Here is a 25,354-nt window from a genome sequence, read left to right on the forward strand (position 1 = left end):
GGGCTGCCGCCATTGCGCTGCGGCCCTGCGGTGGTCGCCGTGCGGGTCTGTGGGTGCGTGGGGGGCTCTCGTGTCTGCGGGAGGTGTGGCGGTGTGGAGCCGAGCGGCACGAAGGGCGTGGGCCGTGCTGCATGCGCTCTTAGCGAGGCAGCAGTGCAGGCCGTTCCTGCGGCGCCTGTTGTGGCTCTGGGCCTTGCTGCTCACTAACTGACGCATTCCGCTCCTCCGCTGAGTCTCCGGGGATGGCGGGAGTGTTTCCTTACCGAGGCCCGGGGAACCCGGTGCCCGGCCCTCTGGCCCCGCTTCCGGACTACATGTCGGAAGAGAAGCTGCAGGAGAAAGGTGAGGGTGCCGCGCGGTGGCGGGGAGACGGGCCCGGGGTGCGCGGTGCGCGTGCGCGCCGGCGGAGCGACACCCCCCTCCTTGGGGTGTCAGGGCGCTGAGCCGCGCCGTTTGCTGTCTTTGTAATCTGGTAAAACCTATTTTAGCATTAGTTGTTTGCTGGTGTAGTCGTGAAGGGAAACTTGTACAGTTACAGGGTTTACATTGTAACGAGGGAACTGGGCCACGAAAACCTGTGGCAGGAATGTCAAGTCGTGACTCCTGTGATGCAGGAATAAGACGATGAAGGCGACCAGGGCATCTGCAGGGAGTTCCCGCTGCTGTCCTGATCTGTCTAACCTGACTTGTTCAGGTTTTGGGGGGCGGGGTGGTAATGAGGTTGAGAGTGTGCCTTCAGTGTTTTCAACTGGGATGCTTCTGCAGCCCGAAAATGGCAGCAGCTGCAGGCCAAGCGCTATGCCGAAAAGCGCAAGTTTGGATTTGTGGATGCCCAGAAGGAAGATATGCCCCCAGAACACGTCAGGAAGATCATTCGAGATCATGGTGACATGACCAACAGGAAGTTCCGCCACGACAAGAGGGTCTACCTGGGGTAAGGGTCAGCGTGGAATAAGTTCATTTTAGAGTTTGGCCCCTTCCTTTTGCTTCTTGGAGATCTGCTCTGCTATCTGGGGGTGGGGGCCTTCTTGGAGTTAGAAGAGACAGGAGAAAAGTGCTAGGATTTGCTGATAATTTTTAGATATTTTAGTTAATGCAGTTTATTGCCCAGAATACCCTTCATGATCTAAGTTTTGAACTTGTCATTTATAAAAAAAAAATTTTTTTTTGTTTACTTGAAAGGCAGAACATCTTGCATCTACTGGTTCACTTCCCATATGACCGCACTGGCTGGGGCTGGGTCAGGTTGAAGCTAGGACAGATCTGTGTGGGTGGCAGGTCCCCAGGTTCCTGGGCTGTCTTCCACTGTGCTTTCCCAGAAGCACTGGATCTTTAGAGAGCTGGTTTGGAAGCAGAACAGAGCCAGCACTCTGACATGGGCTGCAGACGTCCAGGTGGCAGCTTTACCCACTGTGCCACACTACTGGCCCCGTAATTTGTCTTACTGGTGGTGTTATACAGTTACGATGGGAGGCCTCGAGGTCAGAAATAAGATGACTAGCAGTAAACAGGTGGCAGTGATCCTTACCTTGCAAACATCATGGTGTGGTGGGGTGACTGACATGCTGCCACATGACCACTGGTCACAGTAAAGTGTGGTGAATATTTGTTTGTGAGAAGGTGGGCAGAGATATAATGTGAGGGCACTGTCTGTGGAGGGATAACTTGATTTTTAGAGACTGTGAAGTTGAGAGGTTTACGTTACAATAGGGGAGAGGAGTGACTGTTCTTGGTCCTGGAGGGCTGGGTCCTTTTAGGGAGTTAGGACTGTAAGGGAAGATTCTCTTTGGAACATGGTACTGAGGTAGCATGGCTTCTCTCTGGGGCAGGGAGTAGATATTCTAACCATCTTCTCTTCCTCATGCGTCAGTGCCCTCAAGTACATGCCTCATGCAGTCCTCAAGCTCCTGGAGAACATGCCGATGCCTTGGGAGCAGATCCGGGATGTGCCTGTGCTCTACCACATCACTGGAGCCATTTCCTTCGTCAACGAAATCCCCTGGGTCATTGAGCCTGTCTACATCTCCCAGTGGGGGTGAGAGGGGCTGGCAGAGGTGTGTGGTGGTGGTGACTGGGAGGCAGTGGATACAAATCGCTGTGTGATACTCTTGCCTGTCAGGTCCATGTGGATTATGATGCGTCGAGAAAAGAGGGACAGGAGGCATTTCAAGAGGATGCGTTTTCCTCCATTCGATGACGAGGAGCCGCCACTGGACTACGCTGACAACATCCTAGATGTTGAGCCCCTGGAAGCCATCCAGCTGGAGCTGGATCCCGAGGAGGATGCCCCTGTGTTGGACTGGTTCTATGACCACCAGCCTCTGAGGGATAGCAGGAAGTGAGTGATGGGTGACCATGGGGATCCCGGAAGAACGATGGGGGTCTGGTCTGGCCAGCTCTTGTCTCACCATGGGCCTGGTTCTTCTCCTTAGGTATGTGAATGGCTCCACCTACCAGCGCTGGCAGTTCACACTGCCCATGATGTCCACTCTGTACCGCCTGGCCAATCAGCTCTTAACAGACTTGGTGGATGACAACTACTTCTATCTGTTTGATTTGAAGGCCTTCTTTACCTCCAAGGCACTCAACATGGCCATTCCTGGAGGCCCCAAATTTGAACCTCTTGTTCGAGACATCAACCTACAGTAAGTTGGAGGGTAGGGATGTTGGGCATCTTGGGTCGAGTAAAATTTAATATTGATCGTAAAGGGCCAAACACAACTAGTCTGCTTAGGCTTGATTTCTGCGCCTAGGGATGAAGACTGGAATGAGTTCAACGATATTAACAAAATCATCATCCGGCAGCCTATTCGCACTGAATACAAGATTGCTTTTCCCTATTTGTACAATAACCTTCCACACCACGTGCACCTCACCTGGTGAGTGAGCTGGAGCATAGCAGGGAGAAGGCGGGTGTTGAGGTCGGGCAGGGCGGAGGAACGGCCGCTGACCTCCTTGCATTTTAGGTACCACACTCCTAATGTCGTGTTCATCAAAACGGAGGATCCCGATTTGCCAGCTTTCTACTTCGATCCTTTGATCAACCCAATCTCCCATAGGCACTCGGTCAAGGTGAGAGGAACAGTATCCTGACGTTAGTTCTTTTTAGAGAAATTTCCTGGGCGTGGGCGATTGCATTTATCATTTTTTGTTTTGTTTCTTTTTTCGTCCAGTGCTTGTGGGGCGTGGGGTGAACCATTCATAATTTGCTTGGAGGCAGTGAGTGAGGGACTGAGGTGAATTTTCTGGCTTCACCCTGTCCTAGATTTGGCTTTTATAGTACTTGAGGATGAGAGGTCTCTTTCTTAACTCTCCTTGTCTGTCATGTTGCCATTTTGTCATTCAGTTATTGAAATAAATCCTTAATTATAAAAAAAAATGCTTCACAGGGAAGCACGTTTTCTATCCCATTGATGAACCCCATTGAGCTGTACGCTAATTTAGGTATATGGCATTAGGCTCAAAACAGCTTATTGATAAAATCTTGTTTTCTGTGATAATCCATGTGGATAATCATTATCTTGGGCTCTCTATATGATTTTGATGTGTTTTGATTATGTTAAATGTTTTAATGCAGTTAACATGCAGATCACTCAGAGTGTACAATTGAGTGATACTTAGTTTATCCTTGAGTTGTACATCTGTCACCACAGGCAGTTTCAGAACGTTTACGTCCTTTGGTGAATACTTTGCATTTCCTCCAGTTTTCCTTATCTTAGGCAACCACTCTTCTGTTCTTACTGTGTATAGACTTGCTCGTGCTAGGCATTTCATGTGCATGGAATCTTAAGCTGTATGATTTCTTAGGACTGGCTTCCTAGGCTTGGCTCTGTTTTTACTATTCATCTGTTTTCCATTGTGTTCTTAAACAGAAGAGTTCTTCCCTACTTTTTTGAGCCCAGACTGGAAGGGATAGTGGTGTTTACCTCCTGTGGTGTTGGGGCTGCTTTGGGAGCCGGCTGAGTGTGAGGAGGATCTCTTGGCTTCTCTGGTTGACCTTGGCTTGTTCTCTGCTCCCTCGGTTCCTTCTGCTCCGGTCCTTTAGGGCTTTTCTTGTCAGGCATCCCAGTTTCCATGGCAGGTGTAGGCACCAGGGAGTTTTCTTTATCAAGTCTCCGTGTGTGGTTTAGTGGGAACTAAACCCTTCGGGGGTTGCTTTTTCAGAGCCAGGAACCACTGCCGGACGATGATGAAGAATTTGAACTGCCAGAGTTTGTGGAGCCCTTCCTGAAGGACACACCCCTCTACACAGACAACACAGCCAATGGCATTGCCTTGCTCTGGGCCCCGCGGCCCTTCAACCTGCGCTCTGGTCGCACCCGCCGAGCTCTCGATATACCCCTTGTCAAGAACTGGTAAGGCTTTATATGGAGTGAGATTGTTGATAATTAATGTGCGAGGATAGTTCAGAAAGTTTGTGGAGGGCCAGTGTGGTGGTGGTTCAGTGGATCAAGCTGTGGGCTGCAATGGCAACATCGCATATTAGAAGCAGTTTGTATCCTAGCTGTACTGCTTCTGATCCAGTTTCCACTTGAGGACTGAACTCAGAAATAACAGATCTGTTTCTGTCTGTCTTTCCCTGTGTCTTGTCACTGTGGCTTTCAATGAAATAAGAAAGGAAGGAAGGAAAGAGAGAGAAAGAAAGAAAGAAGAAAGAAAACTTTTGGGAAAATTAAATGTAAAAGTGCGTTTTGGTGCATAAAAATGTTGACATGTGCTAGCATATATATACATATTTTCTATGAAAATTTTGAGGATGCCTTCATAGCAGAGAGAATTGAAACAGATAGGTGGCATTTGGTCTTTTTGGACTGGTTGGCAGGTTCGGATGGGCTTGTTTTCCCAGGTATCGAGAACACTGTCCTGCTGGACAGCCTGTGAAAGTGCGGGTCTCCTACCAGAAGCTGCTCAAGTACTATGTCCTAAACGCCCTGAAGCATCGGCCACCAAAGGCCCAAAAGAAGAGGTGGGTTTCCTTTAGGTCCCCCTTGATTTCTGCCCTAATAATCAGGCAATGATAATGATAATGGCCAACTCCTCCTCTCACTTTCATTCTCTCCCCAGGTATTTGTTCCGTTCCTTCAAAGCCACCAAATTCTTTCAGTCCACAAAGCTGGATTGGGTGGAGGTGGGGCTGCAGGTGTGCCGCCAGGGCTATAACATGCTCAACCTTCTCATCCACCGGAAAAACCTCAACTACCTGCACCTGGACTACAACTTCAATCTCAAACCTGTCAAGACACTCACCACCAAGGTGTGTGCAGTGAGGGGCGGGTTTCCTGGGCCTGAGGAACGGGCTACTGCCAGCTTTGCTTTGGTCCTTTACCAAGACATACATTCAGCCCCGTTAACGTTCCTTTCTCTTCCTGGCATCTTCAGGAAAGAAAGAAATCTCGCTTTGGGAATGCTTTCCATTTGTGTCGAGAAGTCCTGCGTCTAACTAAGCTGGTTGTGGACAGTCACGTGCAGTATCGTTTGGGCAATGTGGACGCCTTCCAGGTGAGCCTGAGGTGTCCCTGATGCTCACGCGGGTCGGGGAGAGGCTGGGTGAAGCCTGCACACCGTCAGGCTGACTGGAACTCCACATCTGATGGGCAGTTGTGTTGCAGCTGGCAGATGGACTGCAGTACATATTTGCACACGTGGGGCAGCTGACTGGCATGTATCGCTACAAATACAAGCTGATGCGGCAGATTCGCATGTGCAAGGACTTGAAGCATCTCATCTACTACCGCTTCAACACGGTGAGGCCCTGTCCCCCGGGACATCCCAGCTTCAGTCCTGCCAGGACTCGTCATCCCTTTTTCCCGGCACCTGCTGGGGGAGTCTGTGACTGTATCATTATTGCCATCACCTTGTGAATCTCCACCCTAAACCAGAAACCTGCCTGGAAGTCCAAATTGTCCTTAGGTTGTAATGAACACTATGTTTTAGATGTTTGGGTCCCTGCCAACCCCCTCCGGTGCCATTTATATGCCTCTCGTGCCCACTTCTGCCTAGTCTTCTCTCGTGTAAATGAGCTGCTGAGTTACATTCTTGTCTTTGCTTGGGGCCGCAGGGCCCTGTAGGGAAGGGCCCCGGATGTGGCTTCTGGGCTGCCGGCTGGCGGGTCTGGCTGTTTTTCATGAGAGGCATTACTCCTCTGTTGGAGCGGTGGCTGGGCAACCTCCTGGCCCGGCAGTTTGAAGGTGAGTGGTTTTCTCTGTGTCCGACTTCTTACTGTTTCAAGGGTCAGTCACTAGGGTCTGTTTCTCACCTGTTCTCTGTCCTTGCCTGAAAAACCCTTCCTACTATCTTGCTTGTGAGTGACTGTTCTGAATTCTGATATCCTGTTTATTGAGTTGCTCTCTGGAGTCTTACGCATATACATTTATGGGAGTGAGACTTAGTTGAGGTCATATTTGAATATCTACGGTATCTTGTATTTTTGCCTACGCAGGGTAAATGGACGCTTCTTAGTTAACTGATTTCATCTCTGCGCCACTACTTCACTTCTAGGTCGACACTCAAAGGGAGTGGCAAAGACAGTGACAAAGCAGCGAGTGGAGTCCCATTTTGACCTGGAGCTTCGGGCAGCCGTGATGCATGACATTCTGGACATGATGCCCGAGGGGATCAAACAGAACAAGGCGCGGACGATCCTGCAGCACCTCAGTGAAGCCTGGCGCTGCTGGAAGGCCAACATTCCCTGGAAGGTGAGTGTTTGCATCCCCAAGGACGTGTGGGAGTCTGCCCTCATGAGGCTGAGGTTCTTACTCCTGGGTTCCCATAGGAAACTCTCCCATCACTTTGTCTTCATGCCTTCTGCTCTTTCAGGTCCCAGGGCTGCCAACCCCCATAGAGAACATGATCCTTCGATATGTGAAGGCCAAGGCCGACTGGTGGACCAATACTGCCCACTATAATCGAGAGCGGATCCGCCGTGGGGCCACGGTGGACAAGACTGTTTGCAAAAAGAACCTGGGGCGCCTCACCCGACTGTACCTAAAGGCAGAACAAGAGCGGCAGCACAACTACCTGAAGGTGGGGCAGAGTTGGTTGCGCTGCGGTGGGAACAGTGAGGGAAGATGGACTGCAGATTTTGCAGCATTGCTTGTCCTGGAAGGACTGGGCTGTTGGGAATGTTAGTTTCCTGTCTGTCTTGCAGGACGGGCCTTACATCACTGCAGAGGAAGCAGTGGCAGTATATACCACCACTGTGCATTGGTTGGAAAGCCGCAGGTTCTCACCCATCCCATTCCCCCCACTTTCCTACAAGCATGACACAAAGTTGCTCATCTTGGCCTTGGAACGTCTCAAGGAAGCCTACAGGTGAGTGAGAAGTTGGGTGGCGGTTCCTGCTGAGAGGGTGATCCGGGAAGGGCGTCTTTATTGGCAGTCCAGAGAAAGGATCAGCTTCAGTTCCCTGGGTTTGGCTTCCTCTTGTTTCCCACTCACTGGATTTGTTGCTTTGTCAGTGTGAAGTCTCGATTAAATCAGTCTCAGAGGGAGGAGCTGGGTCTGATCGAGCAAGCTTATGACAACCCCCACGAAGCACTGTCTCGCATAAAGCGTCACCTGCTCACCCAGAGAGCCTTTAAGGAGGTAAGTGAGATGCCCCCCAAGTTCTACTGTGGTCTGTGCTGCTCGTCCTTGGCACCCAGGGTGCACGTTGTCTGAGGGTTGGGTTGATGTAAGCCAGCTTTCTTGTCCCACAGGTGGGCATTGAGTTCATGGATCTCTATAGCCACCTAGTGCCCGTGTATGACGTGGAGCCACTGGAGAAGATCACCGACGCCTACTTGGACCAGTACCTGTGGTATGAAGCTGACAAACGCCGCCTCTTCCCACCCTGGATCAAACCTGCCGATACAGAACCTCCTCCACTGCTCGTTTACAAGTGGTGCCAAGGTAAAATGCTTGGTATTTCTCCTGAGGAAGAGGAGAGAGAGAATGAGTGAGTGTGTGTGTGTGTGTGTGTGCGCGTGCCAGTTCTCCATAACAGTGCTCATCTGGGCAGCATGATGGCGCAGTAGGAAGGAAACCGCTGAGCTGGCCCTCCTAGCATTCCAGATTTAGTAAGATTGGATTATAGATTGTGATGGTAGCCATGTGGGTCTCCAGTCCTGACAAGGAGTTTCTAACCTGGAAGCGGATCCTTTCCTCTCCTCAGGCATCAATAACCTGCAGGATGTTTGGGAGACCAGTGAAGGCGAGTGCAATGTCATGCTGGAGTCACGCTTTGAGAAGATGTATGAAAAGATAGACTTGACACTGCTCAACAGGCTCCTGCGCCTCATTGTGGACCACAACATAGCTGACTACATGACAGCCAAGAACAATGTTGTCATCAACTATAAGGTGTGAGGGGAAGGGATTGACTGACCCGCTGAGTATGCAGGGAGAGCAGAAGGGCTTGGATAAGCCTACGACACCATGCTGAGTTGTTCAGAGTTGCAATTCTTTCTCTCCAGGATATGAACCACACAAATTCCTACGGGATCATCAGAGGCCTGCAGTTTGCCTCTTTCATCGTGCAGTACTATGGCTTGGTCATGGATTTGCTGGTGTTGGGTTTGCACCGAGCTAGTGAGATGGCTGGGCCCCCTCAGATGCCAAACGACTTCCTCAGTTTCCAGGACATAGCTACTGAGGCCGCCCACCCCATCCGCCTCTTCTGCAGATACATCGATCGCATCCACATTTTCTTCAGGTGAGGGCTTGCTGGATTCTTGGGCCTGCAAGGCACTAAGGCACATGCCCTGCCTCCCGGAAGTGGCTGTTGCACCTTAGTGGATGTGATGTTGGGTTGAGGTCTTGAAATAGGATGCTGTCTGTGAATCGGCCCTCTTTCCATCTGGGGAGCTAAAGCTCACATGACTTACCAGGGTGTTTGAACTTCAGCGGTATACCTGCCTAATTTAGGTTCACAGCAGACGAGGCTCGGGACCTGATCCAGCGTTACCTGACGGAGCACCCTGACCCCAACAACGAAAACATCGTTGGCTATAATAACAAGAAGTGTTGGCCTCGAGATGCCCGTATGCGCCTGATGAAGCACGATGTCAATTTGTGAGTCTTCACTTGGGGCTGTGGGAGCTGAAGGGCAACCTGAGGGACCCGCAGAGCAATAGGATGGAGGTGATGAGGTGATATTTTAGGTAGGAGTGTTGCTCCCAGGAGACTGAAGGTAGTCTTGTGTTTGTCTGCAGGGGTCGGGCTGTGTTCTGGGACATCAAGAACCGCCTGCCACGGTCGGTGACTACGGTGCAGTGGGAGAACAGCTTTGTGTCCGTGTACAGTAAGGACAACCCCAACCTGCTGTTCAACATGTGTGGCTTTGAGTGTCGCATCCTGCCTAAATGTCGCACAAGCTATGAGGAGTTTACCCACAAGGACGGAGTGTGGAACCTACAGAATGAGGTACTGCCTGGGGAGGGGACCAGGAGTGGGTAAATGGGACGGAGGACCACAGGCCTAGCTGGTCATCAGTGCAGCCAGCCTTGCAGGGTGGGAATGGGTAGGTGGGGCTTCGTGGTCAGAGTAGGTCCTTGCTCCTGTGGCATTTGCAGAGAAGAGCTGACCTGGCCTTTGTGCTTTAGGTTACTAAGGAGCGGACGGCTCAGTGCTTCTTACGTGTGGATGATGAGTCCATGCAGCGCTTCCACAACCGTGTGCGTCAGATTCTGATGGCCTCCGGCTCCACCACCTTCACTAAGGTAGCTCCCTCGTGTCCTCTGTGCGTGTTGCATTCCTTTCAGATTATTGCTTTCACGATCTAGTTTCGTGCGATGCACTAGTGACTGCTCTTCAGGATGCCAGTTTAGAACGTGAGATTAGTTCAGTCACTTTCTGAGGGGTCTGTGGAGTTGTGATGATTTTGAGATCCAAAAATGCCATTTTACATTTTCCCAGCATTTTCTAAGTTTTACAGCTCATCTTGTAGCCAGTAACAGAATACCTGTTAAAAAGCCAAAAGTTCTGGGCCCGGCGCTGTGGCCTAGCAGCTAAAATCCTTGCCTTGAGTGTGCCAGATCCAATATGGGTGCCGGTTTAATCCCAGTAGCTCTACTTCCCATCTAGCTCCCTGCCTGTGGCCTGGGAAAGCAGTTGAAGATGGCCCAAACTTTTGGATTCTTGCATCTGTGTGGGAGACCTGGAGGAAGTTTCTGGCTCCTGGCTTCAGATTGGCTCGGCACCAGATGTTGTGGTCACTTGGGGAGTGAATCATTGAATGGAAGATCTTCCTCTCTGTCTCTCCTCTCTCTATATCTGACTTTGCAATAAAAATAAAATAAATCTTAAAAAAAAAAAAGCCATAAGTTCTTAGTAGGTATCTCGGGTTGTTTTCAGTTACTTCCAGTGGAGAGCAGAAAATTCTTTAAGAGAAGACAAAGAAAGATCTTCCATCCATTGGTTCATTCCCCATGTGGCCACAGTAGCTGGAGCTAAGCTGATTCGAAGCGGCCAGGAGCCTCTTCTAGGTCTGCCAAGTGGGTACAGGGTCCCAAGGCTTTGGGCTGACCTCAACTGCTTTCCTAGGCCACTGGGCCCTTAGTGGTGCTTTTTAAATTGAGTGTCTTAGGTTTGATGAAAAATATGAGTTTGAATCTTCAAGGAGAAAAACAAAATGAGAAAGTTCGGGGAAGTTAGGTAACTTGAAGTAATTTCCTACAAGAGGCATCTTTGGGAACTTGAAGGAGGAGAGGGCTGGGATGAAGATGTAGATTTAGAAGTCAGCCAACTTCAGGATAGAAAGCTCAGGAGTGGATGCGATCACCCAGGAGGAGTGTGGAGCGAGGAAACTCAGAGAGCATATTTGGAACCACAGGGAATGCCAAGAGGCAACGTGGGCAGACCTGCCAGGGAGTGCAGGGTTACTGAAGCCACAGCTGTCAGGAATGAATGTCCGGAATTGGAGTAGGTGCGTAACCGTGTCAGTTGCCCAAGAGCATTTTGGTTAGATAAGGGCTGGAAAGTATCCATTGGATTTGGCAGTTAGGACGTCATTGGTGACCTTAGCAAGAGCTGTTACAGAAATAGTGGGGATGGAAGCCAGATGGCAATGGGTGAGGCCTGATGGGAAGTGAGTGTGGACTGCAGGAGCCACCAGCCAGGGTTGGAGTAGGAGCTTCAGATGCCACCTAGAGGGAGCTGTAGGTCAAAGCAGGTATTTTGAATGAGAATAGTTTGATTAGGTATAAATTAAGGAGGAGCCAGGAAGAGTTGAAGCTGCAGCAGAGTAGCTTGATAATTCATGGGCCAGAATTGCAGAGGAATTCACCGGGGATAAAGAGCAGGCAGAGGAGAACATCCCCGAGCCCCGCAGGAAGCAGTCTGGGTAGACGTAAGGATAGTTGAGCTCAGTTGGAAATCACAATAGGATCTTGACTGTTTCAGCTTGGCCTGAGCTGGAGCTGGACCTGCAGGGAGTGTAGTGAACTTGAGGCAGTGGTGGGAGGCTGGCAGTGATTGAAGCTGGGGGGTTGACAGACACATCCAGTGCCTGGGTAGGCTTTGCCGACTCTGAGGGAGTGTGCCCACAGCAGTACTGACGTTCTCTGCGGGCTGGAGAAAGCTCATAGGCAGTGATGGCGCAGTAGGGGATGAAGTGCAAAGAATCGGGGAATTGGAGCCCATAGGCTCCTGGATTATTATTACTATTTTTTAAGATTTATTTTTATCTGAAAGTCAGATGTACAGAGGAAGAGAGACAGAGGAAGATCATCTGATGATTCACTCCCCAAGTGGCCGCAATGGCTGGAGCTGAGCCAATCCAAAGCCAGGAACCCGGAGATTCTTCCGGATCTCCCAAGCGGGTGCAGGGTCCCAAGGCTTTGGGCCGTCCTTGAATGCTTTTCCAGACCACAAGAAGGGAGCTGGATGGGAAACGGGCTATGGGCACACATATGGAATTCTGGTGCCTGCAAAGTGAGGACTTTAGCCACTAGGCTACCATGCCCAGCCCAGGCTCCTGGATTTTGAGATAAGGAAGAGGCCACTGGCTTTTGGTAACTTTGAGGCTAAATGTAGCAGCCAAGGGGTTATATGTGTGAATGGCAAGTGCCTGAGGTATGTAGGAATGAGTACCTAAGAGGCCAGGGAGACAATTGACTCTATGGTTAGAGACACCGGACCTGTTGCACTGAGTTCATGTCACAGCGCTGTCCTATTAGAATTTGATATGTCAGCTGCCCTAGGCCTCTATTTTTATTTGTAAAATGAAGATAGTGATGTTGGTTGCTTAGGGCTTTGTTAAGAAATAAATGAAGTAATGGATACAGTAAGTCCTAGATCTTGAAGATTGCTTGATAAATATTAATGCCAAGGATCAGAGATTATAATCAGTTTGAAAATATTAAAATTTGTTTCCTGAAGTGGCTGGAGTTGTAGCAGGTCTTAGAAGAATGTACATTGTTCTTCTAAGGTTGATAATTTTTTTTTCATTTACAGTAAAAGTAAATTGCATACTAGCAGACCCAGAGTCCTATCTTCTTGATACATTTCTTTCCCCCCACAATCCTTTCTGGGTTGTTCATATGTCTACAATAGAGTGGTCGACAGCTCTATTAAATTTACAAGTTAAAAGCTGTGTGATGGGCAAGTTTTGTGATTTGCTTTCTTTGTGAAGACTCAGTTGCATAGTATACGTGTGGTTACGGCCATGGTGGCTGTGGTGGTTAGTACGATAATCCTCAGTAAGTATCCTCTTCTTCATGCCTCTCCTTTCCCCAGGAGCTTCTGCTCTTTTGAAAGGAATTCTTGGGAATTCATGCTCCTTCTCCAGGATTAAGCACTGAGTGTTGCCGCAGAGCTTGTGTTCTGTGGTATAAATCATGCCACTGACAGAGTTTGCTAAGCCTGGTGGGAGCTGTCCTTGTCGGCACCTCGCCCCCGTGACCACTGGCTCTCCCGTGGAGCTGCTGCCTGCTTGCTTGACGTGCTGAGTGCACTGTGTGATTGCATGTGCCCAGCAAGCACCTTTGCCATCCTTTTCCCTGCTTGTCTGGGTACCGCTGTTGGCTCTGTCCAGGCAGCTTGTACAGTAACTCCGTTCAATGGGATCTTTGGTATCAGAAATTTTCCAGAAGGTGCTTTTTTCTTTTAAGATTTAATTTTTCCTGTTGGAAAGGCAGATTTACAGGGAGAATAAAAGACCTTCCATGCGCTGATTAACTCCCAAGTTGGTACAGTGGCCAGAACTGAGTTAATCAAAAGCCAGGAGCCGGTGGTGGCCTAACAGCTAAAGTCCTCGCCTTGAATGCACCAGGATCCCATATGGGCGCCGATTTTAGTCCCAGTGGCCCCACTTCCCATCCAGCTCCCTGCCTGTGGCCTGGGAAAGCAGTCAAGGACGGCCCAAAGCCTTGGGACACTGCACCCGTGTGGGAGAACTGGAGGAAGCTCCTGGCTCCTGGCTTTGCTTCGGCTCAGCTCCAGTTTTTGTGATCACTTGGGGAGTGAATCATGGGATGGAAGATTTTCCTCTCTGTCTCTCCTCCTGTCTGTATATCTGACTTTGCAATAAAAGTAAATAAATCTTAAAAAAAGCAAGCAAGCAAGCCGGGGTCCAGGAACTGCTGTGACTCTCACACGGGTGCAGGGTCCCAAGGCTTTGGGCTGTTCCCTGCTGCTTTCTTAGGCCACAAGCAGGGAGCTCGTAGGGAAGTGGGCTGCCAGGACACAAACTGGTGCCCATATGGGACTTGGCACATGCAAGACGAACATTTAGTCACTAGGTCGTCATGCCAGGCCAGAAGATGCGTTCTTTACATTAAAGTGTTGGTTAACAGCAGTTGGTATCTTGTAATCTCCAATTGTTTAACTGTTGTTTTCAGAAGAAACAGTTTTGGTCTTATTACTGTTTTTCTCATTTTGTTGGTTTCTGTTCTGAACATTTTTTTCTTTTTGCTTGCTTTAGGGCTGATTGCTCTTAGTTTGGGCTTAGTTCTGAAGTTGGTTAAGGTAAAAGCCTAGATGAATTTTGCATCTTTCTGAACTAAATTGAAGTATTCAAGGGCAGGTGTTGTGGCATAGATTGCTGCATCCGGGCACACGCACTTCCTCTCAGTGATGGCTTGAGTCTCAGCTACTCCACTGCTGCCTCGACTGTTTTTGACGCAGCTTCCTGCTGACGCACCTAGTGACAAAGCTGAGTAAGGCCCTCCAACCTGGGTTCCTGTCACCTGTGACAGACTGATGGCATTCCCGAGTCTTGGCTGTGGCAGGCGGTTAGGGAGTGAAGCAGCAGATGAAGATGTCTGTCTGTCCTTCACATGGCCTTTCAGATACACCCACAGGCTCATGCGTGCACACATGAATGTGTAGGATTTCTGGAGGCAGGTGTATCTGCCCTCTTCCCTACATCCCATACTTACTCTCAACTGTACTGCTGCTGCCCTCTGCTGGCGTGCCTGGTGCTAGACTCACATGACACCTGCCAGATGAATATTTGCCATGCTGCCATTCAAATACACGAATCCTTTACAAAGGAAAAAAAAACTTCTCAAAATGAATTTAGTGCTATAAATTTTCTCCTGAGCTTTGCTTAGCGAAATACCTCAGCTTTTAATACATGGGAACTTTGAAGTTTTTATGGGAAATGGAATTAAAAGATAATTTTGACTTGATGCAAAAATTTTTGAAATGTGTGCATAATTTTCTCATAATAAACATCGAATGCTTTTTTCCCCTGCTATCAACAGCTTGCTTGCTTGCCTTTTTTTTTTTTTTTTTAAGATGTACTTATTTATTTGAATATCACAATAACAGGGAATAGGGGGAGACAAATGTTCCATGTGCTGGTCTGCTCCACAAATAAGTACAGTGGCCTGGGCTAGTCCGGGCCAGTTCTGCTGTGCTGGCACTCCGTCCAGGCCAGGGGTGCAAGTACTTGGGCTGTCCTTCACTACTTTCCCAGACACATTAACAGGGAGCTGGATCAGATGTGCAGCCACTCAAACCAGCGCACATACATGATGGCAGTATTGCACGCAGCTTTATCTGATGTGGCATATCACCAACCCTGAGCTGGGCTTTTTTTTTTTTTAAGATGTATTTATTTTTATTGCAAAGTCAGATACATAGATGAAGATCTTCCGTCTGATGGTTCACTCCCGAAGTGACGGCAACAAATGGAGCTGTTGATCTGAAGCCAGGAGCCCAAAGCTTCTTCCAGGTCTCCCACATAGATGCAGGGTCCCAAGGCTTTGGGCCGTTCTCCACTGCTTTCCCAGGCCACAAGCAGGGAGCTGGATGGGAAGTGGAGCTGTCAGAATTAGCACCAGTGCCCATATGGGATCCCGGCACATTCAAAACAAGGACTTTAGCCGTTAGGCCACTGTGCCGGGCCCTGATGTGGACATCTTAATAGGCAGTTGGCCCATCTTTTTATTTGTTGGTTTATTTTATCTACCTGAAAAAGAGTGACAGAGAGCAAGATCTTCCATTCTCTCCAAAATGCCTGCCACAATCTGCATTGTGGTAGGCCAAAGCCAGGAGCCTCAGATATTATCTTGGTCTCCTGTGTGAGTGGCAAAGGCCCAAGCACTTGAGCCCTTACCTGCAATTTCCCAGGATGCATTGGCAGAAAGTTAGAATGTAAGTGTAGAGCTAGGACTGAAACCCAGGTATCTCAGTACTGGATGTGAACATCTCGTGTTGTGGCTTAGCCTGCTGTGCCCACCTTCAGGTCTGGTTGTGGAAGACCCAGAGTATCCTTTGATCTGGAGCTAATTGAGCTCCGTAGGGAAGTTAGGATCTTCCTGGAGACTGTCTGACTCCTGTGTATATCCAGGGTTCACTACTCTGGGAATACAAAGTGTGCTCAGTCTCACATGAAATAGGCCTTCTCTGGAACTTAACCACATGTAGATTGCATTCAACCCTAAACTTGAAGGGCTCGGGCCCCGCGGCTTGGCCTAGCGGCTAAAATCTTGCCTTGAACACGTCCAGGATCCCATATAGGTGTCAATTCTAATCCCAGCAACCTTGCTTCCTATCCAAGTTCTTGCTTGTGGCCTGGGAAAGCAGTCCAGAACGGCCCAAAGCCTTGGGACCCTGCACCCATGTGGGAGACCCAGAGGAGTTCCTGGCTCCTGGCTTCCAATCGGCTCAACTCCGGCCGTCGCAGCCACTTGGGGAGTGAATCATTGCACAGGAGATCTTTCTCTCTGTCTCCTCCCCTCTGTATATCTGACTTTGCAGTAAAGATGGATAAATCTTTTAAAAAGAAAAAGGATTTTTTTGAAGGGCTCCTTCCTGGATCTTCAGAAACCTTTCTCCTTGCACATTTCTTAGGATTTCTGCCCCACAAATCCGAGCAGTCTTGGCCTCCCCATCTGGTTTCTGTCCTTTCAGCTAAATGCAGCTAAGGGGTCTGCTTCTGTCGCTCTTCTGTAAGTGTGCTGCAGGAATGAGGCAGTGAGCTGGGCAGCTGTGCAGCTTGCTTCCTACCGTTCCCTTTCCTCAGTGGAAGGCAGTTATTTGAAGTATCTCATTTAGTTTTTTAGAGAGAAGGCGATTTCTCTGGCCTTGTTGGATGTTATTTCTCCCATTGGTTTTTAGTAATTTTTCTTCCCCATCACCTTGGAGCATGTTATTTGGTCTTAATGTTTTTCACAGTGCTTATATTGTCTCAGTTATTTTTTTCTTAAGATATAATGCACAAACCATAAAATTCACATAAGCTATAAATTTCAGTGACTTTTAGTATATTCATGACTCATGAAACTGTCGCCACTGTCCAAGTCCTGATCATTTTTATCACCACAGAAGAAATTCCTTCTTCCACCAGCAGTCCCTCCTTCCCCTCAACCCCTGTCCCAAGTCCCTGGTAGCTGCTAATCTCCTTTTTAGTATTTCTCTTCTGGATAATATACGGTGTTTTTCTTTTGGTCTGGCTTTTATTCACGTAGCATTGCAGCACATCAGTATGTTCTTTATGGACTGAGTATCATTCCGTGGTGTAGATGTGTGCCATATGTGTTTATCCATTGGTCAGCTGGTGGGACTGGGAGTGTTTTCAGTTCTGGCTATTAAGAAGAATGCTGCTGTAAATGTTTCTGTGAAGTATGTACCTAGGCATGCAGTTACCCAGTCACAGCTCTTCAACGTGCTGAGGAGCTACACACTGCCTTGCAAGGGGGCTGTACCATCTGAGATTGCCACCAGCAGTGTAGGAGTTTTATTTTTCCTACAGCTTTTCTGGCAGTTTTTACCTGTCTTGATTGTGCCCATTGTAGAATGTGGAGCGATAAATCATTTTGGTTGTTATTTATAGTTCTCTAATGACTGATGATTTCAGCTGCAATCTTTGTTGAGGACTAGCAATGTAATTAGCTGGATTGAGTGGTCTGCTGGCCACCCTCCTACCAAAGCTCATCTAGTATTTGCTTCTTTCCCACTGTCTAGATTGTGAATAAGTGGAATACAGCTCTTATTGGCTTGATGACATACTTTCGGGAGGCTGTGGTGAATACTCAGGAACTCCTGGACTTGCTGGTCAAGTGTGAGAACAAGATCCAGACACGAATCAAGATTGGACTCAATTCTAAGATGCCAAGTCGGTTCCCTCCGGTCGTGTTCTATACCCCTAAGGAGCTGGGGGGACTCGGCATGCTCTCGATGGGCCACGTGCTCATCCCTCAGTCCGACCTCAGGTAGGAAATCAGGCTGGACTGTAGCTTACACCCAAACAGATGCAGTGCTTCTTTGCTTTTCAATGTTTTTTTCTCTAATCTTGTTGTGTCCGCAAAACAGGTGGTCCAAGCAAACAGATGTAGGTATTACACACTTTCGTTCTGGAATGAGCCATGAAGAAGACCAGTTGATTCCCAACTTGTACCGCTACATACAGCCTTGGGAGAGTGAGTTCATTGATTCTCAGCGGGTGTGGGCTGAGTATGCACTTAAGAGACAAGAGGCCATTGCTCAGAACAGGTGAGCATCTAGGAGGCATGGCACTGCTAGGACAAGGGAGGCCTTTGGGGTCAGAGCCTCCCAACAAGTCCTATTCCTGACCCTGACTGTCCTTAGACAGAAAGATGTGCAGAGCTCTTATTGACTTTACCCTTTTTCTTTCTTTCTTTCTTTCTTTTTTTTTTTTTTTTTTTGGATAGACGGCTGACTTTGGAAGATCTGGAAGACTCATGGGATCGTGGCATCCCTCGCATCAACACCCTCTTCCAGAAGGACCGGCACACATTGGCTTATGATAAGGGCTGGCGTGTCCGAACTGACTTTAAGCAGTACCAGGTACGTGGAGAGGATGCTCGACAGGTTCTTCCCGATTCAGGAGAAGCCCTGAGTCTCCTGGGAACCTGGGCAGTGGGTTGACCTACTGAGAAACTTGACAATGCTTGCCTCGCCGTCTAGGTTTTGAAACAGAACCCCTTCTGGTGGACACACCAGCGGCATGACGGGAAGCTCTGGAACCTGAACAACTACCGTACAGATATGATCCAGGCACTGGGTGGCGTGGAAGGCATTCTGGAACACACTCTCTTCAAGGGCACTTACTTCCCTACCTGGGAGGGTCTCTTCTGGTGAGACTTGACTTCCCTCCAAGGGACCTACTGCAGTCCTCTGAGCATGTCCTTCATGAGCCTTGTGGTGTCTACTGTGATGTTTCCCAGACAGCCACCCCAAGGAGGTCAGTAGTGTGTTAGGAGAGACCGGCTGTTACCTCACCTGCTTTGTCTGCTCCCCAGGGAGAAGGCCAGTGGCTTTGAAGAATCTATGAAGTGGAAGAAGCTCACTAATGCTCAGCGATCAGGCTTGAACCAGATTCCCAACCGTAGATTCACCCTCTGGTGGTCTCCGACCATCAACCGAGCTAATGTGAGTGTGACGGGCAGACAAGGGCAGTTGCAAGTGTTCTGTCCATAAGACCCCAAGTCTCCATCTCCACTGTCACCTTCTTCCTGGCAGGTGTATGTAGGCTTTCAGGTGCAGCTGGACCTGACGGGCATCTTCATGCATGGCAAGATTCCCACGCTGAAGATCTCGCTCATCCAGATCTTCCGAGCTCACTTGTGGCAGAAGATCCATGAAAGCATTGTCATGGACTTGTGTCAGGTAGGTCAGCTTGCTCTCAGGAAGCTTTGGGGATGTGACTCCCGATTGTCTCAAGTTTTACAAGCCTTCATTCTCAAGGGCTTCCAAAACACATCACAACCTTTCTGCTTTTGATTTAAGGTATTTGACCAGGAACTGGATGCACTAGAAATTGAGACTGTACAGAAGGAGACAATCCACCCTCGAAAGTCCTATAAGATGAACTCTTCCTGTGCAGATATACTGCTCTTTGCCTCCTATAAATGGAATGTCTCCCGGCCATCACTGCTAGCAGACTCCAAGTAAGTGCCTAATGGCCCAACCTAGCAACCCAGGAGTCTTGGTTTTACTGTTCTTTTGATAGTCCTGCTCTTAGAATTATTCCCATCTGCCATTCTTCAAACCCAGAACCAGTAATAGCACTGGGCCCTGTCAACACCCTCTGTTGATCTGATTCTCAGTAGTGGGAGGTATTTTACTGATTGGTATAGGTGGGCGGGGATAGTTTTAGGATTTAGGTGTGGTAATTGGGAGTTCTAGTGGTTCTAGGAATATAGGCTGTGCTCATAGCTCCCTGTGAGCCTGACCACTCCCCACCCTCAGGGATGTGATGGACAGCACCACCACTCAGAAGTACTGGATTGATATCCAGTTGCGATGGGGAGACTACGATTCCCATGACATAGAACGCTACGCACGGGCCAAGTTTCTGGACTACACCACAGACAACATGAGTATTTACCCTTCACCCACTGGTGTACTCATTGCCATTGACCTGGCCTATAACCTGCACAGGTGAGTTGGGGCTCAGAAGTATCTGTTTTCTGTTAGGCCTATACTTTAGTGTAGATGCGCTTTCTCAGTTTGCTCTAAGGGGATGAGGTTGGCCATCATCTCTAGTCACTGTTCACTTTCTTCCAGCATAGATTCACACAAGTAGATTAAAAAAAAAAATAAAGAAAGATACTTATTTGAAAACCATAGTTAGGGAGAGACAGAGTGAGAGATCTTGCATCTACTGGTTGACTGTCTAACCTGCCTCAGTGGCCAGGGCTGGGCCAGGCTGAGCCACCAACTTCATCTCAGGTCTCCCATGTCAGTTGCAGGGGGCCAACCAAGTGGGCCTTCTTCCACTGCAGCCCCAGCCTACGGTCTTGGTCCGCCTGTAGAGTCACATCTGTGTCCTGACGCTTTCAGCCTTGACTTACCTCATGCTACCCTCTCCACCCTCGCAGTGCCTATGGAAACTGGTTCCCAGGCAGCAAGCCCCTCATACAGCAGGCCATGGCCAAGATCATGAAGGCCAACCCAGCCTTGTATGTGCTACGTGAACGGATCCGCAAGGGTTTGCAGCTCTATTCATCAGAGCCCACTGAGCCTTATCTGTCCTCTCAGAATTACGGTGAGCTCTTCTCCAACCAGATTATCTGGTTTGTGGATGACACTAACGTCTACCGAGTGACAATTCACAAGGTGAGTGGGATTTTACCTCTGCCCGTGGGAGGGTAGCAGAGCAGGTGGAATGGAGGCGAAAGGGTTGTGTATCAGCCATGCTAACAGTGTCATTGTTCTTTAGACTTTTGAAGGGAACTTGACAACCAAACCCATCAATGGGGCCATCTTCATCTTCAATCCACGCACAGGGCAGCTGTTCCTGAAGATCATCCACACATCTGTGTGGGCTGGACAGAAGCGATTGGGGCAGGTGAGCAAGTGAAAGGATACAGAGGCTGCAGAACTTGCTGCCTGATGCTCTAGCTGGGGAATACCATTTTTCTCTGTTGAATTCCTGAACTCTGTGATACCTCCTCGTTTGGCATGTGATCACATGATCACATTCTGGCTTTGTGTTTTCTGTAGGTTGAAGATCCTTTGGGGCAAGGCCATTTGATACTTTATTTTTTAAGTGCTTATTAGTAGGATCTTCTGTTCTAGTTGATTGAGGAAGGTTGAAACTGAATTTCCATTGTTTTTCTTTTGCCTTTCAGTTGGCTAAGTGGAAGACTGCCGAGGAAGTGGCCGCCCTGATCCGGTCCCTGCCTGTGGAAGAGCAGCCCAAGCAGATCATTGTCACCAGGAAGGGCATGCTGGACCCGCTGGAGGTAAAAAGGTGGACAGGGTAGCAGCAGGCAGGCCCAAGACCCCCAGATTGTGTGTAATTTTGGACTCAATGTGGTCATAGGTGCACCTGCTGGACTTCCCCAACATTGTCATCAAAGGATCCGAGCTCCAGCTCCCCTTCCAGGCCTGTCTCAAGGTGGAGAAGTTTGGGGATCTCATCCTTAAAGCCACCGAGCCTCAGATGGTCCTCTTCAACCTCTACGATGACTGGCTCAAGACCATCTCGTCATACACGGTAGGAAGCTACCCTGGGGTGTCTGTCACTGGGACCGTTGTTACGTTGATTCAAGGCAAATTCACAGAAAGAGGAAAGGGAGAGATTGATGTTCGTGCACTAGTTCACTTCCCACGTGACCACAGTGGCTGGAGTTAGTGCCAGGAATCAGAAGCTTCTGAGTCTTCCATGTGGTGCAGGGGTCCAGACACTTGGGCCACATTCCTCCCTGGAGCATTCTGGACTCAAATTGGAACCCACTACACCACAGCTGCAGCCCCATTTTTATTTTTCCACCTGTAAGTGGGCAAGAACTCAGCTGGCTTTAGAGGGTTTGAAATGAGGGTTTGAAATGAGTTCAGTTCAATAAAAAGTGTCTGAAAGGGTAGGATGGGGAAATTGACTGACTTCCCCGGCCCCTCCACACTACACACACCAACGTGTCCACGTTTCTTCGCAGGCTTTCTCCCGTCTCATCCTGATTCTGCGTGCTCTCCACGTGAACAACGATCGGGCAAAGGTGATCCTAAAGCCAGACAAGACTACAATTACGGAGCCCCACCACATCTGGCCCACCCTGACCGATGAGGAGTGGATCAAGGTGGAGGTGCAGCTCAAGGATCTTATCCTGGCTGACTACGGCAAGAAAAACAAGTGAGCAGCGGTGCTTGGGAGGCAGAGGCTCATCAAAGGTGGATGGGGGGCCCGTGATTGGGCTTCCTGATTCCTCAAGGAGTTGTCCTAGAGGCGAGCAGTGCTTCTTAACAGTATAGGAAGTCTCATGTCTCAGGGCTTCAGTCTGACTCCTGGCCACAGTTTCTCAGTAGAGGCATTTTAGTCATTTTGAGGAGGGCTTGCCCGTTCTATTCATAAATTAAAGGAAATTTTAACATCCATTCATAAGAGCATACACTTTCCCTGCCTCTCCCTGTTATTGTGGCAATCAAAAGTGTCTGTAGATTTCCAGGCTCCCTAGGCTAACTGATATTACAGTCTTGAATAAGCAGCAGTGTCTCAGGGCGCCAGGGGTTCTGTTGCTGAGAATGTCGTGTGCCAGGGCACATTTCCTGGATGTCGGATCACTGAAAGGTGCACTTTCTTAGGAGTACGGCTTGGGATGTGATAACGTAGAAGTGTGACTGCATCTCCATTTCACACTTCCTTTCGAAGCGCACTTGAGTGGCTGGGATGAGGATGAGCATGTTGTACCCAGTTCACACTCTTGCCACTGAAGCAAGCAAGGCCAGGGAAGGGATCCTTGTGTAACCCACACTGTCCCCCCACAGCGTGAACGTGGCATCGCTGACACAGTCAGAAATCCGAGACATCATCCTGGGCATGGAGATCTCGGCTCCCTCCCAGCAGCGGCAGCAGATAGCAGAGATAGAGAAGCAGACCAAGGAGCAGTCGCAGCTGACTGCCACCCAGACTCGCACCGTCAACAAGCATGGCGACGAGATCATCACCTCCACCACCAGTAACTATGAGACCCAGACCTTCTCGTCAAAGACCGAGTGGAGGGTCAGGTACTGCAAAGGACTAAAGGGACAGGGACGGGGAGACCCTGGTGCTACCTAGGGGTCTGAGATCCTGACACTCTGCTGTGTTTAGGGCCATCTCTGCTGCCAACCTACACCTGAGGACCAATCACATCTATGTTTCATCTGATGACATCAAGGAGACGGGGTACACCTACATCCTCCCCAAGAACGTGCTGAAGAAGTTCATCTGCATCTCCGACCTTCGGGCCCAAGTGAGTACACGTGTCCAGTGAGGCCACGATGGTGCCCAACACGTTACGTGCCTGAAACGTGGGTACCTGTGGTTTCCTGGAATTCAAGATGCTTTTCAGGGTCATGGACAAATAACTACAGGAGATAGACAAAATGGTGAGGTAAGGAAGGTGTTAGCCTCCACAAGATACCAAAGCCTATTGTAATAACACTGGTTTATTAAGAGGCTATAATATTGGGTTAGACGTGAAAAGAAAGAGCATACAATAATAAACAGATTCTTAAGCATTTAATAAGTGTAGCATATTGGATCTGAAATTAAGAAAGCCTTCTGATGCTGAAGCAGTTGGGAAAATGTTAAAAGCCTGCCTCATGCCATTTCCAAAAATAAAACCCACAGGCAAGCATTTACACGGCGGTCCCTGTCAGAGCCTGGGCTCGAGTGTTTGTGGACACTGGGGAGCATTTACCAGTGCAGATTCCTGGGTGCCCACCCGGGAGCTTCTGAGGTGATGAATCTGAGGTGAGGTCTGTGAGCAGCTTTTGAGCAAACACCTCAGCTGATTCTGCAGCTGGACGTTCTGCCTGCATTTTGTGAAACTCCCCACTTGTTCTTGACGAGAGGGAAGGAAACAGGGCTGACTTCCAGAACTCCCAAGTGCAACTGAGAGTAGTGTGGGTTCCTGACCCCCTTGTCTTCAGATTGCAGGATACCTGTATGGGGTGAGCCCGCCAGACAACCCCCAGGTGAAGGAGATCCGCTGCATCGTGATGGTACCACAGTGGGGTACCCACCAGACCGTACACCTGCCCAGCCAGCTGCCCCAGCACGAGTACCTCAAGGTGTGTGGTGGTGGCCTAACTCTGGGCTGTGGAGAACTGGGCATTGTGTGGGCAGAGAGCTGGAGGGAAGGCAGGCATATAACCCCATAGTCAGGGTTCTAGCTGCAGTCGGGATTCTGGACAGGCCTGCATTGCTGTTTCCCTGTAGGAGATGGAGCCCTTAGGATGGATCCACACTCAGCCCAATGAGTCCCCGCAGCTGTCACCCCAGGATGTCACCACCCATGCTAAGATCATGGCTGACAACCCATCCTGGGATGGTGAGAAGACCATTATCATCACCTGCAGGTGTGCTTGGGCCCCTGAAGGGCATGGGCAGGCTTTGTAGGCTGGGCCCAGAATAGTGGCCTGAGTTCTCTGTTCCCCTCTTCCCTTTCAGCTTCACACCAGGCTCATGCACGCTGACAGCCTATAAGCTCACCCCCAGTGGCTACGAGTGGGGCCGCCAGAACACAGACAAGGGCAACAACCCCAAGGGTTACCTCCCCTCGCACTACGAGAGGGTCCAGATGCTGCTGTCAGATCGCTTCCTCGGCTTCTTCATGGTCCCTGCTCAGTCCTCGTGGAACTACAACTTCATGGGTATGGGCTGTGTGTGTGGACGTTCAGTGAGCCTGGGGAAGCCTTGGTCGGGTTGGGGATGCGGTTGGGCCACCACCCTTAACGCATGGGACCCCAGCTGTGCGAGGCAGGGGACCCTTGTTCACACTCGGTGTTGCCCCCTCCCCTAGGTGTTCGGCACGACCCCAACATGAAGTATGAGTTGCAGCTGGCAAACCCCAAGGAGTTCTACCACGAGGTGCACAGACCCTCTCACTTCCTCAACTTTGCCCTCCTGCAGGAGGGTGAGGTGTACTCCGCCGACCGCGAGGACCTCTACGCCTGAGTGGGTCCTGGCTCCTGGCACTGGACCCTGCCGAGCCCCAGACAAGCTGGTGATATTCAGCAGCTTGGCCACCTTGCCCTGTATTTTGTGCTTGTTGTGTTGACCTCCTGGTAGCTTGTAACCCTGAACAAAACGATAATAATAAATTTTGTATAAATAGGAGTGTAGGACTGTATTTTTTCCTTTCTGAACTCCCACTGTGGGTGTGTGTGCTTGTGGCTGGAAGCTGGACTGGGGAAGTTATTAAAAGCTTGACTTGTGGCAGTGGGGCTGGGCAGCCCTCACCTGGAACTCAAGTGGGCTTGTGCCCCCCCATGTTCCCCTGGCTTCACACAGTCGCTCTTCTCAACATCTGTTGGAGCTTCTGCTGCCAGGTGCCAGGTCTGGGAGCGCCACCTGGTCAGGGGCTTCCCCTCCTGCTGGAGGGCCAGGCCTTGCCTCTCGGAAGTGTTCCTTGCCTAGCTGGGCTGGGGAAAGGCCATGCTAGCAGAGGGCTGTTGACTTTGAGTGGGGTCCAGTGAC

The 25,354-nt window shown here is 49.6% G+C and overlaps 1 protein-coding gene across 1 annotated transcript; it reads left to right on the plus strand.

The window, feature by feature from the left end:
* PRPF8 (pre-mRNA processing factor 8) lies at positions 1 to 24,994 on the plus strand. The gene is made up of 42 exons (XM_041001815.1): positions 1 to 342; positions 766 to 934; positions 1,871 to 2,035; positions 2,120 to 2,338; positions 2,433 to 2,645; positions 2,754 to 2,879; positions 2,967 to 3,072; positions 4,165 to 4,355; positions 4,847 to 4,966; positions 5,065 to 5,254; positions 5,380 to 5,499; positions 5,610 to 5,744; positions 6,059 to 6,188; positions 6,499 to 6,695; positions 6,817 to 7,023; positions 7,148 to 7,311; positions 7,458 to 7,584; positions 7,698 to 7,890; positions 8,153 to 8,340; positions 8,454 to 8,692; positions 8,905 to 9,051; positions 9,192 to 9,402; positions 9,582 to 9,698; positions 17,392 to 17,639; positions 17,740 to 17,919; positions 18,099 to 18,234; positions 18,355 to 18,524; positions 18,690 to 18,819; positions 18,910 to 19,056; positions 19,177 to 19,337; positions 19,639 to 19,830; positions 20,271 to 20,508; positions 20,612 to 20,740; positions 21,024 to 21,137; positions 21,218 to 21,391; positions 21,831 to 22,024; positions 22,657 to 22,896; positions 22,982 to 23,123; positions 23,806 to 23,946; positions 24,095 to 24,234; positions 24,326 to 24,528; positions 24,678 to 24,994. The coding sequence occupies exons 1-42, from the start codon at positions 243 to 245 to the stop codon at positions 24,830 to 24,832; spliced, it is 7,008 nt and encodes a 2,335-aa protein (XP_040857749.1). The 5' UTR covers positions 1 to 242; the 3' UTR covers positions 24,833 to 24,994.
* The last annotated feature ends 360 nt before the right edge of the window (positions 24,995 to 25,354 follow it).

The sequence above is a fragment of the Ochotona curzoniae genome, unplaced genomic scaffold (genome assembly GCF_017591425.1).
Source record: "Ochotona curzoniae isolate NIBS_2020 unplaced genomic scaffold, NIBS_Ocur_1.0 scaffold_2453, whole genome shotgun sequence".
NCBI lineage: Eukaryota > Metazoa > Chordata > Mammalia > Lagomorpha > Ochotonidae > Ochotona > Ochotona curzoniae.